The following is a 16571-nucleotide window of genomic DNA, read 5'->3' as shown; positions in this document are numbered from 1 at the left end:
GTTAGCAACAGAAATTTTGGGCTCAGTTGTGGTCATAAATTCAGGACTACTTGTACTAAAGACTTCCTGCAAATATATATAGGCAATCCTCAACTTATGACCACAATTGGGACCAGAATTTCCATTGCTAGCAAGGTAGTTGTTAAGTGAGTCAAGTCTGATTTTACGAACTTTTTTGCTATGGTTGTTAAGCAAATTGTTGCAATTGGTAATGCCATGGTTGTTAAGCTAATCTGGCTTCCCCCATTAACTTTGCTTGTCAGAAGCCATCATGGAAGGTCACAAGTTGGTTGCCAAGTCCCTGAATTTTGCTCACTTGACCATGGGGATGCTACGACAGTCGTAAATGCGAGTGACTGGATGAAAGTCACTTTTTTTCAGTGCCATGGTAAATTTTATTAGTCACTAAACAGATGGTTGTAAATCAAGATCTGCCTTGTATAGACAAGTTGACATCTCCACAATTCAGACACCAAGCATAGACGGGGAGGGTTTTTTGTCACAATTGGTGGCAAAATAATCACTGTTTTATGACTATTACCTACTGTATAGGATTACTGGATTGTAATTTAGCTATCCAATTAATTATTGTTAATGTATATATCCCAAAGGAATGTTCATTTGAGAAATCCACCTTGAGGAAATATTGCTGGAGGTTTGTTGCCTCAAGTCAATCAAAAGATTTGCCTCACAAATCAAGTGGCTCACTCTGTGAATAAAAGTGGGGTTGCTTTAAAGGAATGCTTCAGGTCCTCTTCAGGGATACATGTCTATGGAGATTCTCAGTCATCCAGGGCATGGTTGTCCCAAAGGTGCTTGTTCAAAAGGCAACTGGACTTTCTTTGTTTTACCTTGAAGAAATTCCGCTTCTCATCCAAGAAGTTCCTTCAGCTCAGAACTAAAGCAGCTTCTTGAATAAGAAGCAAAACATCTTCAAGGAAAAACAAAGTCCAGTTGCCTTTCGAACAAGCACCTTTGGGTCTTCAGGGATACATCCAACCCCTATTACACCAGATGCATTCAGCGGAGAAGGATTTTTCTGAGAAGCCCTCTTTTGTCTACTGTTCATAGGAACAATATCCAATCTAATTCATTGTTTCTGTGAGGCTGAAGGAAAGCTTTTGTGCCTCCAAAACTGCTTTCATTTTGAAGAATCACTCAATAGTATATATACCCACACAATACAAGGATGCACACAAACTCATACACACAAACACACAAGCACACACACAGAAGTGGGGGAGGGAGGGAGGAGTTTTAGAATTGCTCCAACGAATCTGTTTCTAAATTCAAAATATAGTAACAGTCTGTCCCAGGTCTTCATGGTGACTCTCTTTCTCTTCTTCTTGGAATGATTTCTCATCTTTGTACTCCACCATCAAAGGAAGCAGGAATTGAGTCACATCAAATATTCACTGAGTAGAAATGAGGGAATATAACCAAGGTGGAGATGAAGTTTTGATAACTAGGGAGGCAAGATAATCACAGTGATAGCTCAGCAAACAATTTGGGTGTGTAGAAACAACTGAATCCAAAATAATAGAGGCACCTCTACACTTCTTTTGATGGCAGATTTGAGTATTCTTTCTGAGATTTGCTCTGGTTATCATTTGGACACCACAACAGTGATTTTTCTCTCAATTAAGTAGAAAACCTATAACAGAAAGAAAAGAAAAGCTATCAACAATCTTCTCTCAGTTCTTCTGTTTTGCAAATGCATGTCTGGGGGGGGGAATTACCCAGAGCATGATAAACAGTAATATCTCCATTTATGATCAAAAGAACTGTAACAAACTTTAGAAAAAAAATTATTCAGAATATTGTTCTTTCCTATTCCAAAAATAGAAATCTCTCGGATAATCAGGATCTGCTAAATTCACCATTTTTTATTTCTCAAATCTGAACTTAATAATTGACAGATTTGATAATTAAAATTATGATATCATAAATTATTCTTTAAGATCAGTAAATTCCTTGGATTTACCTCCTGTTCTTTGGACCAGCCAACAAAAAGGAAATTTCAATTGTATATAATTTGCTAAGCAGATGGCAGCAACTTTTAAACCATGACTACTGTTGCAGTCTCTATAACCAGGCTTGTATATTTGTCTTTAAATTAGTCATTGTTTCATCCCACATTATATTTTCATGCAGTTGAAGAAATAAGCATAGTATGTCAAATTAAAGGCAAATATCAATAATTAGTTTGTTATCTTTGATTGCTATTGTGTAGTGTTCAACGCACTCACACATGCAATACTTGGACCCACATTTCAAATCATAATGTCTTTTGAATGCAGTGTGCCAATTATTAGTAATAGTATAGTTATTATTATTATGTCTATCATTAATGTTTTTAATAATATTTTCTGACATTAATCATACACAATAGGGGTCTCCCATAAGAAGAGATAACCGGACATAAATATGTATACATAACATATAAATTAACATTGTTTTACTGATTACTTTTATATCAAAAAAGGATTCAAGGAAGGAAATATATCTTACTATATGAAATGTTACTCTCACAGATAAACTAAAAGGAGTTAGAGTGACTTGCTAAAATTCAAAGATGGCTTTTCGCCCTTTTGTTTTCTTGACATTGTTTATTTCTATCACCTAACAATCTTTAAATCCACTGAAAGACTCAGGCTTAAGTTATTTAACAACTCACAAAAACTGTCCCTTGTGAGCGTTTCTGCCATTAAATTTCTAACCAAGACTGTTAAGAAGGCGCTTTGTGGGGTTGATTGGTAAATGGTGCTGATCCTTTCTCTGCATCTTCTTAACAGAGAGTGGGAAGAATCAATTAAAGCTGATCTCTTTATTATACAAGAAAGATCCCCCACAGAAAAGCAAACACCACAATATTTTGTGTTTCTACTTGAGAAAACCCTGTTAGGAAAATGGAAAGCAATGAGTGTAAAAAAACTATGTACATCTCTGAAGTGGTTGTTTGTTCATTCATGACAAAATCGAGTTTGCAGAAGGGTATCTCCAGTTCTGAGGGCTTTGAAACAGCATATACGAGATCTCTTGTATTCTTTTAATGAACCTGCAATCCTTTGCTTCGGTGTGGGGGTCAGGGCAACTGATTGGAGCTGAGCGTTTACAGACCGGATGCCATTTCTGATGCCTATGTGGAGTTCAAAGCAGACAATTACTCTCCCAAAGAGAGATATATCTGCCACTACCTAGGATTGAACTCACAGCCTCCTGATTGATTGTGAGGTGAGAATTCCACCTCTAGGCCACTCCACCCTACACTAGAATGGTATTCTAACCTGTACAAGAGCCTCCAGTAATAAACATTATCAGAATGTGCAAAAATTTGGATTGGGTACATGCCAGCTGTCCTTAAAAAAAGACATCCTTCTATTATAGAAGGGTGCTATTATATTCATGCATATCTTCAGGAATAGACTGAATGAAAGCATGGCAAGGGCAGGGCCCAATTCACTTCTGAATTGATAGGGTGGGCTTGTTCTTAGTCTCTTCCTTTAAATATTGCCATTGTTGGACCCTAGGGAGCATGCCTTTTCTGTGGCAGCCCCTACCCTGTGAAACATCTTTCCTCCTGAATTTTGACAAGCCTCTATCTTCCTAGCCTTCTCAAAAGCACTGGAGATCTGGCTTCCCCACGCCCCGCCCCCAAGAACTGTAATAGGGTGAGCATCCGCAAAGCTTAGGAGAGCTGATGATTTTAAATAACATTACTGAAATTACTCAGCGTGCTCAGCATGCAAGGATTACATTGAGGCAAGCACAATAGCTTTTCACCCATGGCTCAAAGCAGAAAGAAATATAGGAACATTTTTTCTACCAATGTGTTTATAGAAGCCGTTTGAAACCTGGTGTATATTATCCTTTGTGTCTGCTAATATATGTTTGTCAAAGATTTCTCTCTATTCACTGTGGCAGGTTTTGAATGAATAGGATGTAAACTATGGGTAGTAATATCACGTTTGAATAAGTGAAGGACAAGATAAGGATCTACCTGACATCTTAAGATGTCTCTGGTAGACAGTCCCATTACTGCTGCTGATATTTATTACAGAGAAACTTTTTTTTTTTGGAAAAAAAAATTATTTTGTTTCTTATACACATATTGTTAATGTACATTCTCTTATTCATAATTGATCACACACACATATATATATTTTCTAAAGAAAGCATAAAGAAAAAGCATTTTTGATTACATTCAGGGTTGCTCTTCTACCCTTTCTATTCCCTCATTTTATAGCAAACCTTCTTCTTCTTCTTTCCTTCCTTCCCTACCTTCTCCTACTTTCTTCTTTCTGCCTCTCCTTCCTCTTCCCTACTTCCCCTTCCTTTCCCCCACTCCTCTGCTCTTTTCTCCCTTTCTAACCTTCTCTCCTACTCTTTTCCCCTATCCTTTCTTCCTCTCCCTTTCTTCCATTCTTACAGAGAATCTTGAAATGCTTGGAGGTATAGTATAACCTTGAAGGCAGAACTCTCTGGGTAAACACGAACCAATTTTCTAAGGCTCTTCTTGCATCACCAGACATACATGGAACTCTTGAAGTTCAAAATCTGTGCAGGAGAATTTGTTAGAAGAGAAATAAAAGTTTGAAACATTGAATAGAATAGAATAGAATTTTATTGGCCAAGTGTGATTGGACACACAAGGAATTTGTCTTGGTGCATATGCTCTCAGTGTACATAAAAGAAAAGATACGTTCATCAAGGTACAACATTTACAACACAATTGATGGTCAATATATCAATATAAATCATAAATATTGCCAGCAACAAGTTATAGTCATACAGTCATAAGTGGAAAGAGATTGGTGATGGGAACTATGAAACGACCAATAGTAGTGCAGATTCAGTAAATAGTCTGACAGTGTTGATGGAATTATTTGTTTAGCAGAGTGATGGCCTTCAGGAAAAAACTGTTCTTGTGTCTAGTTGTTCTGGTGTGCAGTGCTCTATAGCGTTGTTTTGAGGGTAGGAGTTGAAACAGTTTGTGTCCAGGATGTGAGGGATCTGCAAATATTTTCACGGCCCTCTTCTTGATTCGTGCAGTATACAGGTCCTCAATGGAAGGCAGGTTGGTAGCAATTATTGCTGGAGAGATCTCAAAGGCTCTTGAACATGAGAGGAGCAGATGAGTGAAGAAAATGAGGGTAGTAAGAGTTACAGCTAGATTCTAAGAATGAGAGCTGATTTGAGGGAGATAAAAAGATCGATGTTCTACTGCTGATTCTTTGAAAGCTAAGAAGCAAGTGTTTTAATATAACTCTGGAGAGGTACTTTAGACTTGGAGCTGGCAATCTTCTTTCTTGAACAATCAGTTAGAGATTACTATTTTAAACCAAGTCCAAACTACATGCAACACAAGCTAATTCCACTTCCATCTCACCCATAAAATAATGTGTGGCATGGAAAACAAATATATAATAAAGACCTATCAACATATGACGTGCATTTGTGTATAGAAGTTTGAAACAAATCCCTTTAGGTATAAACAGTTATAAAGAATTTTTTGTTGATGAAAACTTTGTGGAGCAGGGGGGAGTAAAAAAAAAAAAAAAGCTAGCTGCAATGATAAAATAGGTCAATGCTATCTCTGAGATATTGAAAAAAAAAGACATTCATTCACTAAAAGTACAATCCGCATCAACTGAAGATCACCCTTTCATAATATTTGAAGCTTCTATCTAGATTGTCTGTAGCCTCTTCAACAACAAACAAAACTACATCGTTACATGTGGAAAAATAGTGTGAACCATCTTCCCCAGCCAGCTACAATTCCAATATTACTATAAGTATCAGATTATGTAAATATTCTTTTTCAGACAGATGACATGTGAACAATAGCTAGGAGTAGTAATTCACATTAATCTTACATTTTGTATCAAAAGTGGCTAGCGATAGCCAGTTCTGTAAATACTTTTGTCAATATCTGTATAGTGCTAACATTTAGGCAATGACATATATGACAGTACTTCATTTTTAAAGAAATATATTCATCCAATTTGATTTTATGCCATGTATATAAATAACAAATTTTCTGTTTCAAAATCTGCATAAGTTGAGTAATAGAATAAGATTACATGCATATGTTATGACTCTTCTAACATAATGTCATTATGTGTACACGTGTGCAAAAACGTGAGTGTAATTGTATATGTAAAGTAGTGAAGCATTTCTACGTATACATTAAGAAAGAATATTGACGCAGCATGAAATTAAACAATTTGTTTCAAAAATAAAATATAGCTTTATGTATATAATATATATAACACATACAATGTGTTATACACAGTTTTCTACATCATTGCAAATGTTCTCATTTGTCTCTGTATGATTGCCACTAGAGTAATTAACCTACAAAAGTATACTTAAGACAAAATAACAATAGTTTTTGGAACAAGCAAGAGTAATAATCATACAGATCATTTGTAGTTAAATCTTATGTTATACTTGTTTAATGTTTCTGCAATTAAATTGTCAAAATGCACAGAGAAGGCAAAAAAAAGAGTATTTTTGTTCTGATTATAAAGAAAAACTTACCCATTGCTCCTTTTAAAAATGTCTAGCACTGCATTTTCACTTCTGGTTTGCGAAAGAAACATTTTGTAGGAAGAAAATGCGCCACTCATCTTGAGTGAAAATGTGAGTTTAATAAATGAGATCAAATTATAAAAACTCATGTATTTATGCATGGAGATTCTCTTTCTGAAATCATGCTCTTACCAGCTACAACAATTAGCAAATCACTTTTCTGTTGATTTATCTCTGATGTAATTGATATCAGTCATATTCCCACCCTTACTGGTCATCTGGCCAGCATCTGAAAACCAGGGGTGAAATCCAACAGGTTCTGACAGGTTCTGGAGAGCCAGTAGCAGAACTTTTGAGCAGTTCAGAGAACCAGCAAAAACCACCTCTGGCTGGTCCCAGAGTGGGGTGAGAATGGAGATTTTGCAATATCCTTCCCCTGCCATGCCCACCAAGCCACGTCCACCATGCCACACCACGCCCACCAAGCCACAGCCACAGAACCGGTAGTAAAACAAACTGGATTTCATCACTGCTGAAAACCATTGAAAACAGCATCTGAAAACCCAACCAAATGATATGTTCCAATCCTTCCTTTTCAGAAGTTGCTTAATTAATTCAATATTTGGATCAAATCTGCCTTAGAAGAAAGAACAGAAAGAAAAGCAAAAAAACAAAGGATCAAATAACCATACCAGCTATTAGAAATAGATAAGAACAGCACACAAGTAATTTTCTCTGAGCCTCACTTAAGATTTATTAAAAACAATTTTTTTTTTGTTTACATTTATACCCCGCCCTTCTCCGAAGACTCAGGGCGGCTTACAGTGTATAAGGCAATAGTCTCATTCTATTTGTATATTTTTACAAAGTCAACTTATTGCCCCCCCAACAATCTGGGTCCTTTGAAGCAATCACACAATTTCAGCAGGTAACTTCGTCTTCAAACATGGACAGACAATTCAAAGATTCTTACTCTACTCTTCGAAGAATTACCAATCTCTCCTGAGAAAATTGCCCAAAATGCCCTTGAAAAATTTGGAAAAAGAAATTAGCAGTGCAGTCTTATACTTTTCCCTCATTATTTGACATTTGAGATATTGTAGATAAATTTGTCATAGCAGTCAGAAGAAAGATTTTGATGCTAAACATAGATTATTTCTATAGGAAGGTTCATCCAGCTGCCTTTAATTTGTTTTGCAAGATTGCACAGTGTATTAAATCATAATGTGCATTTCTTTCATGCCAAATCTTCAAAGAATTTACCTCATTCATTCATTCATTCATTCATTCATTCATTCATACCTCATTCATTCATTCATTCCAATAGCGTGTAATAGGAATGCTGCCACTAAGTTCTAAACTAATCTAGTTAAACATACAAACTCAGCCACTAAATAGCAAAAGTAGCTGAGAAAGGTGCTGGCTGGGGAATTCTCGAAATTGAAATTGACATCTTAAAGTTACCAAGTCTGAAAAACATTCGTCTAGATAATGGTCTGCCTGAGATGTGTTGCTAAAATGAAGCTTGCTAACAGAACACTTCTAAGTGCTAAACTGCTAAACTGTGAAATGCTTAGAGTAAGTTTTGCAGGCTCAGTCAATAGGTTATGACATGGTGTCAGCAGCTATCAATCAAGACACATCCCCCGATTCTTGAGTTTTGGTAGTTTCTGCCTCAACCATATACTCATGGTTTCATTTTTCAAGGGTCAGATGCAAATAGAATGGGAAAAATAGTCACTGAATTCCAAAATATCTGGAGGCACCAGGTTCAAGATGTTTGTATAGTATGGCACTTCTATGAAAAGTCAGGGAAGGCTACATTTCTTTGGATTTCCATGTAGGGTGAGCTCCTGAATTGAAGGAAGCTGTATTCTCTCAAAATAAATTCATTCACAATTTGCCTTGACCCTAACCACTCAGAATGGATTTTCCCAGATAGAAACGTCAAAACAGGGATTCCCGGGCACAACTGCCATTTTGTATCCTTTGATATCCTTTAGTGTATCACATTGGATTTCTCCTTCTATAGTTTTGAAAGGTGTGGCCACATTTTTGCTCTTCGGGGGAGGATTAGAATTTTAAAAGATAAAAAAGTAGAGAATTGAAACATTTCCTCCAATGGGAGGCTGCTGGGATTGATGGGGAGTTAATATCTGCAGGGCTTCAGGCACTCCTTTTGCCTCTTAAATTCCAATTTTCAAAAACCCAAAACATGCATCTCTATCCATTATGGGGCTTTCTATTCTTTCTATTGAGAACGGTGGGCAAAATGAATAGCTAGACAGAGCATCAGCCTACCTTCCTGCCAGCTCCTTTGCTAATTTATGGTACTAGAAAAGAAAGCAATAGAAGGGAAATGTTAAATGACATTGCCTAAGCATGAAAAATTGTGATCTAACTGTTACATGTACTGATGGATATGAACTTAAGGCTTTAAACAAAGAGTGGAATGATTTTGTACTGAAGCAAAATGCAATGTTTTTATTTTTTTTCTCTTCCCAATTGTTTCCAGCCAATTTTCTTTTGTTTCTTGAATTCCTTTTTTTTCCTTCTTTATAGTGGATACTGCTTTCTTTAAGCAGAGTGCCTTTCAGCTAAAGTTCTTTTTTTCTACTAAATACATATATCTCTTTCTTTTGGTATGTGATGATAGAGATGATAGATGATAGATGATAGAAGTTGGAAGATAGAAGATAGATGATAGATAGATAGATAGATAGATAGATAGATAGATAGATAGATAGATAGATAGATAGATAGATAGATAGATAGATAGATAGAAGAAGAGAGAGAATAGAATAGAATAGAATAGAATAGAATAGAATAGAATAGAATAGAATAGAATAGAATAGAATAGAATAGAATAGAATAGAATAGAATAGAATTTTATTGGCCAAGTGTGAATGGACACACAAGGAATTTGTCTTGGTGCATATGCTCTCAGTGTACATAAAAGAAAAGATACGTTCATCAAGGTACAAAATTTACAACACAATTGATGGTCAATATATCAATATAAATCATAAGGATTGCCAGCAACAAGTTATAGTCATACAGTCATAAATGGAAAGAGATTGGTGATGGAAACTATGAGAAGATTAATAGTAGTGCAGATTCAGTAAATAGTTTGACAGTGTTGATGGAATTATTTGTTTAGCAGAGTGATGGTCTTTGGGGAAAAACTGTTCTTGTGTCTAGTTGTTCTGATGTGCAGTGCTCTATAGTGTCGTTTTGAGGGTAGTGGTTGAAACAGTTTATGTCCAGGATGTGAGGGGTCTGTAAATATTTTCACGGCCCTCTTCTTGATTCGTGCAGTATACAGGTCCTCAATGGAAGGCAGGTTGGTAGCAATTATTTTTTCTGCAGTTCTAGTTATCCTCTGAAGTCTGTGTTTTTCTTGTTGGGTTGCAGAGAGAGAGAGAGAGAGAATAGAAAAGAGGGAGACCTCAAAATGTTTGCAGATCTAACTAAATTATGGTGTTAGCATCTTCAAGTGACTAAATAGTATTCAAATATCAAAAAAATGAATACAGAAGGAAAAATGCAGTAATTGGTGTTTGTAACACCCTGCAAAGCCACAAGGTTGCACTCATGTACCACATCAGTTTCAAAGCACTTAGATGCAACAGAAGTTTCTATGTGGCTTAGTTCGAAATAAATACATTAGATTCTTTCCTTGAATAACCTGGAAAGGAGATGGAAGAAATGGTGATGTTGGGAAATACATTTTTTTTCTTCTGAAAAAGAATTTGCCTGAGTATTTTTTAAAGGAGGGAATTTATTTTTTCTACCATAGATATTGTTACATCCAAAATGGTAGTGAATTCAGGCTACATTGAAGTTATGATAAGAAAGAAAGAATTCCATATCTATTAATCATGTACTTTGGGGACTGTAATCCTATAATAAGATCGACACATGATCAATCTTTTAGCAAACCCTAGTTTCAAAGAATGTATTTTTAAGCTATTCTGCACAAGCATTCCCTTAATTTTCAGCTTGGCCACAAGGGTTAACTTGGCAATTGTGTGCCAGTAACACACTTTCTGGGCAGCAGCAGATGCTGCAACTAACACAGTCCTAACAATTCAACTCAACTCTTAGCATTCTGAATAGGGTCATTAGGTTGGCCAATACAGAATCATTTTTTTAATTTAATTTTTTTTTTACTAGTTTCCTTTCTCTCTCTTAGGGCAGGCTCATGCCACAATAATAGAAACCACAGAACCTTTTCCTGTTGTTAGAAAGTTCACCTGTCCTATAAAGAAAAAAGCACATAGCATAATTTTAAGGGTTTTTAATAACTCTTCAAAACGGTAGACTTCTCTTCTTCTTTTTTTATGGACACCCACTCACACATGACTTTAAGAGACTTATCAGGAATTTCGGTAAACAAAAGGTTGCGAAAGTGTTGTGGTCCATCAGCAGCCTACGGAGCTGGCAATAGAGTCAGACAGCGATGAGGCTGAGGTGAGGCCAGGGCCATCGGGGAGTGAGATGCAGACTCCAGAACCTCCAGAGACTGATAGTAGTGAGGCAGAGGAACAGGAGGAGCCTGTTCCTAATGCATGCATGAGAAGAGCTGCCAGAAAGCAAGAGATGCTCAAATAGAGAGGACAACTCGGGAGTAGGGCCAAAAGATGATTGGCCCCTCCCATAAGGCTTAAAACAGATCAGCACCGGTGTTTCAGCTTTGCTGGAAAACAACATTGTAGCTGCGTCTTCTGCTTCGTCCTATGCTTCGTGTACATCTTTGTTTCTGTGGCTTCTGGACGTTTGCGAGGAAGGGCCTTTGGCACTTTGCCTAATTGGACTAAGGTTTGTGAGATAACTGAGGAATTTGTGTTGGGAGGCATTTGTTTTACTTTGAGTTGAACGATGCTGGGAATGAAGTAATTCCCAGCTGTTCGAATAAAGATTGTTTTTCCACGGACTAAGTTTATTACTACCTACTTGGGCGTGGATCACAACAGGAAGGCAATCCTCTACTTTCCTACTTTGGGTAAAATGGATTACCTGCCCAACTCTCTGCTGCATAAACTTGATTAATAAGTAAATTTTTCCTTACAAGAATGCTCCATTCTATCTTATAAATCAACCATGCTATTTCCTATCTCAAGATTTGGCTGGGTTGGCGCATACTATTTATTTACAGATTTTGTATCTGGGAATTATTCTGCTTGTGGCAAAATTGCAGTGTAGATGATATCATATCACTAATCCAGGAAGGAGGAAGAAACATTCAACCATGAAACAGTGACTAGAAGCATTTGAACAAATTGATTTGGGGGCTTGATGTAGTGGTGGTGGTAGGATTTTCAATGAAATTACTTCACTTCACACCAAACATTGAAACAAATGCTCTAATTTTTCAAAAGCAATTGGAGATTTTCACCAGATGAAAATGTTGCTTTTCCTTGATCAGTGGCCAGTTCATGATTTAACCATTTGTGCATGTCAAAATTAAGACTAATTTCAAACAGGGGACTGGGACCAGAAAGAAAACTGCAAAATGCAAGAATAGTGGTATGAGCTGAGTGACCAATTGTGTGCATTTTTATAGGGACTCACTCCCTGAAAGAAAAAAGGCAACATTGAAGTGCTAGGCTTTGTTTATATGGACTGTCGACTTGCTTCTATTTCATCCAGCAAATAAATGTACTAAAGATATATGTATGCATGCAAATTGGAAAGAATTCAAATTTTAGAAGAACTGTCAAGACATGTCTGTCATATGTATTGGGATTTAAGAGTCGTGGTGGCATAGTTGTTAGAATGAAGTATTGCAGGCTAATTCTGCCCATTGCCAGGAGTTAGAGTCTCAACAGGCTCAAGGTTAGAGGGAGCGTCGCGTAGCTCCCATGTAACACCACTCCTGCGCAGACTCACTGGCTACCTATGGCTTTTCGGGTGCACTTTAAGGTTTTGGTTATGACCTTTAAACCGCTCCATGGCTTAGGGCCTGGGTACTTACGGGACCACCTGCTGTTACCACATGCCTCCCACCGACCCGTACGCTCTCACAGAGAGGGACTTCTCAGGGTGCCGTCCGCCAAGCAATGTCGGCTGGTGGCCCCCAGGGGAAGGTCCTTCTCTGTGGGGGCTCCCACACTCTGGAACGAACTTCCCCCGGGTTTACGCCAAATACCTGACCTTCGGACCTTTCGCCGCGAACTGAAGACACATCTTTTCACTCGCGCGGGGCTGGCTTAAATTTTATGGATTTTATAGTTTTTATCATTAATTTTAAATGGGGTTTTAGTTTCTATATATTCTAAATTTTTAGGCAAATTATAATAAGTTTTTTAATCTTGTATTTTATATATTGTCTTGTCTGTTTTTATTTGCCTGTACACCGCCCTGAGTCCTTCGGGAGAAGGGCGGTATAAAAATCAAATAAATAAATAAATAAATAAATAAAGGTTGACTCAGCCTTCCATCCTTCCGAGGTCGGTAAAATGAGGACCCAGATTGTTGGGGGCAATATGCTGACTGTGTAAACTGCTTAGAGAGGGCTGGTAAGCACTGTGAAGCGGTATATAAGTCTAAGTGCTATTGCTATATCTAAACAGTTTTCAATGCAACAAATACAAACCTTGGGACATATTTTTTGTCTCACACAGTATCATCCCAAAGTCATTTTACCAATAAACAGCAGCTATAAAAAAATATACAAAACCTGCAGAAAACCTGCCATTGCCTATCTATAGGCTTTTTTTTTTTTAAATCTAAATCTAATTTATATCATTCGACTTTCGTCATGATCTCCTATCCAAGGACAATTCAGGTTTGGCTTAGCTTTTTGAGATCAGTCACATATGGCTAAGCGAGACTGAAAAAATATCTATATTTTCACAAAAAGCAGAGGCAAAGCTTTTATGTCTGTGTTTTGTATTTGTTTTCATTTACTGTTAGGTTTACACTCCATAAAACATCGAGGAAAGACGGACACATATGTTTTGCCCAATGAATTTATTTGCTCATAAAAACCAGTTCAAATACAACTTCGCAGACATGATAAATGTATTTTTTCTTCATAAACTTGAAGCTATTATGGCTGCAACTGTGTCCTTTGAATAGATCATGAGAAGGCTATATAGAATACAAACACCAACCTTCTTTTATTTATTTCTTTTGTGACTAAAAAACGTCCATCAGCAGAAACAATTAAAACATTGACAAGCTGTGGCAAAATAATGCAGTTTGTATAATTCTTACCCTGGTAGTTTTTTCCCCAAAGTGAAGTGTTCTGCTTCTCTCTCAACCAAATTTAAAATGGCCCAAGTCGTCTTGTGTATGTACCCTACATTCAGAAAACTGAGAAACATGTTTCCTAAAATATTATTCTTATTGTAAAGTTGGCTATTTTACAAAAGATAATCCCAATTCTCATCCACCAGATAAAACTTAGAACTGTAACAAGAGTTGTATCATAATGTGATCATTAGAGGAGATTTTTCCTATCTTTGTTGACTATGGAAAGGGGAAGTCATGTTCCAGACAGTGGTCTCTGTGTTCCAGGGCCAGATTAAGGTCAATTGATGCTCTAAACCCAAAAATAACAATACTCTAATAATACTGTCTTCAACTTTTCCATTGCTTAACTGGCAAGACATTAAGATTTAGTAAGTGCTGAAAACTCTAAGCTGAGTGAAAGAATTAAAGACACGATCGCTAGGGGGAAAACCTCTATGGTGCCCCCCTTCCTTGGTACCCTAAGCATGTGCTTATTTTGCTTGTTGGTTAACAAGCAACAGAGGGCTGCTCTGTTCCAGTGCAGAAAGTACCAGTACCTATGGAAGCAAAACCTGAAGATATGGCAGTTCAAACTGAATGACTGAAGAGATCAGTGATGGAAAGTTAACTGTCCTCAGATAGTATTTCCAGTGAATACTATTCATCCAACAAAAGATGACTGTGGGGTCATTTCTGATTCCGTGTTGTCTCCTTCAGTTGTAGACATAGTGTCTGGTGGCTGATAGATATCTTGAATCAAAATTGAGTTTGTATTCTTCCACTCTCTATACTTTGTTGCTGTTAGCTTATGATCCTCCAGCAGCTGGTTTATCATGGCCAAGTCATGTTCTTTGCACTAGTCAACACAAGAAAAAAAACCAAATTACTAGAAGCAGATATTGGGACAGATAAATGATCCAAGTCTTCTTGTATACATGCCCAACATTCAGAAAACTAAAAAACCCTGCCTCTTAAATGTTAAGTGTTCTGGTCTTCCCACTCCTTTTTTTTTTCAAAAAAACCCCAAACCTATTTCTCATAATTACTAATAAGTCCCTTGTTTTTAAAAAAGTAATCATTTCACAATAGAGAAAAATGTTTTTAACAGTTGCTAAATATCCTACTGGTTGTAATAGTTATATTTGCATTATATAAATAATAGACTGCATTACAAAGGAACTAAGTAACTGAATTTATACAAAAAGCTAAGCTACAATCATACACGCGCACACACAGTCACTAATCAGAACTAAAATTAACTACTTGCAGACCACCAGGTGAATGCAACCATCGCTGTTTTCACTAGTCTGATCAAGCTGCTCATATGAATACACCCAAAAGTCTCTCCAAAACCCCTAGGACACCTCTCCTCCATCAACCTTTACCTTTAAGGTACTATTCAGAGCTCGGATTTTATGAAGTTTCTCATTTACAGAAGGGTTCTTGCTCCTTTTGATAAAGGACTTTCTCAACTCTTTCTTAGTAGAAGGTCGCCGATCCCCAATGGGAGATAAACTTGCTTGCTCTAAAGACTTGTACAGTTTCTCCATTTCATCCACAGAACATTTGGTACGATCTGCATGGGAGATAAAAGAGACAATTCTGTGATAGAGTGCAGGTGAGATAGATTTTTTTTTTTTAAGTAACGCATGTTCGGCGAATGGGAGAAGGCTATTTCTGGTGGCCTAGAGAAAATTAGGGGGAGACAGTAACATATAAACTATTTTGACATTCTCATCTATGGGTTGGTCTGCGGACATACTGTATGAAGAATATTAAGAACAGGACTCAAGATTTCAGGTGCAATAGCCAAAATGTACACATATCAGAAATGACGCATTAATGATTGATGTCTCTGTTCCAGCAACTTATGATTGAAATGTCTGGACCTTTATAGGGAAAATTTCCTCCACCTAGCAGTATAACTGGGCATATGATTGTATCGGGTCTATTATTTTATTTTTATTTTTAACAGTAATGTTATAATATAGTGGTGCATCTCAAAAAATTATAATTAAATGCTCCTTAATATGTGTATTTCATATATTTTATAGACTTGTGCAAGTATAAACTTGCCATAACTGCCCTTGGATAAAGGCTAAATTTAGGTTACTACTTTAGCCCAATGCTGAAGAAAATGCCTCTAGCAGAATAGCCTGTTACAATAGCCAATATGACCTGGATGACTGAGAATCTCTATAGACTAAGAGCCAATATGCTATTTTACTGTTTCGTTCTGACTGATCACCTCATTAAATGTGACTCACTTTGTTGTAGGAAAAATCCAATGTAAGCTATAGTTAATTAAGCAAGTGCCAGTCTGGCAAATTTTATCTTCACAGCTTGAATGAGACTAGATAGAAAAAACCGTAGAATTTCTCTGCATGAAGTAATTTCAACTTTTACTGAACAGCTGTCTAAAATTCGCAGTTTAAAGAACTGAGGAATCTATCTGTGGAACCTATATGGCCCACTGTCTTTATTTGAAATATATTAAGGTTTTTTTATGTCTTATACTCTGATATAATCAATCATCTTAATTTCTTTCAAAGATCTCTAGAATCCTCCAAAAGGGAATAGATGACGTTGGTATATTAAAGCCTTATTTTTCATCTGGAATTCTTATAAAGATCCCACCAAAATCTAGTGAAATCAAGGTGACTCTGATCTCTGCACTTTGGAATGCCTTTCTTCAAGCAGCCAATTCTCCACTTACAATGTGCAAAAGTATTAGAACAACATTACTCCAACATGCTTTTAAGCAGGATTGAGCATTTCTAGTGACTTTTAGACATTGG

The 16571-nt window shown here is 36.8% G+C and overlaps 1 protein-coding gene across 11 annotated transcripts in view; it reads right to left on the bottom strand.

The window, feature by feature from the left end:
- Window positions 1-13501: 13501 nt before the first annotated feature.
- The window catches only part of IPCEF1 (interaction protein for cytohesin exchange factors 1), a 49893-nt gene continuing 46823 nt past the window's right edge, over window positions 13502-16571 (bottom strand). For all 11 annotated transcript variants that reach the window (XM_058169151.1, XM_058169128.1, XM_058169167.1 and 8 more), the window contains 2 exons: window positions 15159-15349; window positions 13502-14629 (listed from right to left, as the gene is read on the bottom strand). In XM_058169151.1, the coding sequence (XP_058025134.1) occupies window positions 14435-14629; window positions 15159-15349 (386 nt within the window). In that variant the 3' untranslated portion in view covers window positions 13502-14434. The remainder of the gene's footprint in view (window positions 14630-15158; window positions 15350-16571) is intronic.

Source organism: Ahaetulla prasina, chromosome 1 (assembly GCF_028640845.1).
Source record: "Ahaetulla prasina isolate Xishuangbanna chromosome 1, ASM2864084v1, whole genome shotgun sequence".
Lineage (NCBI taxonomy): Eukaryota > Metazoa > Chordata > Lepidosauria > Squamata > Colubridae > Ahaetulla > Ahaetulla prasina.
The sequence above is the reverse complement of the archived record's forward strand: the minus strand, read 5'-3'. Positions and strand labels throughout refer to the sequence as shown.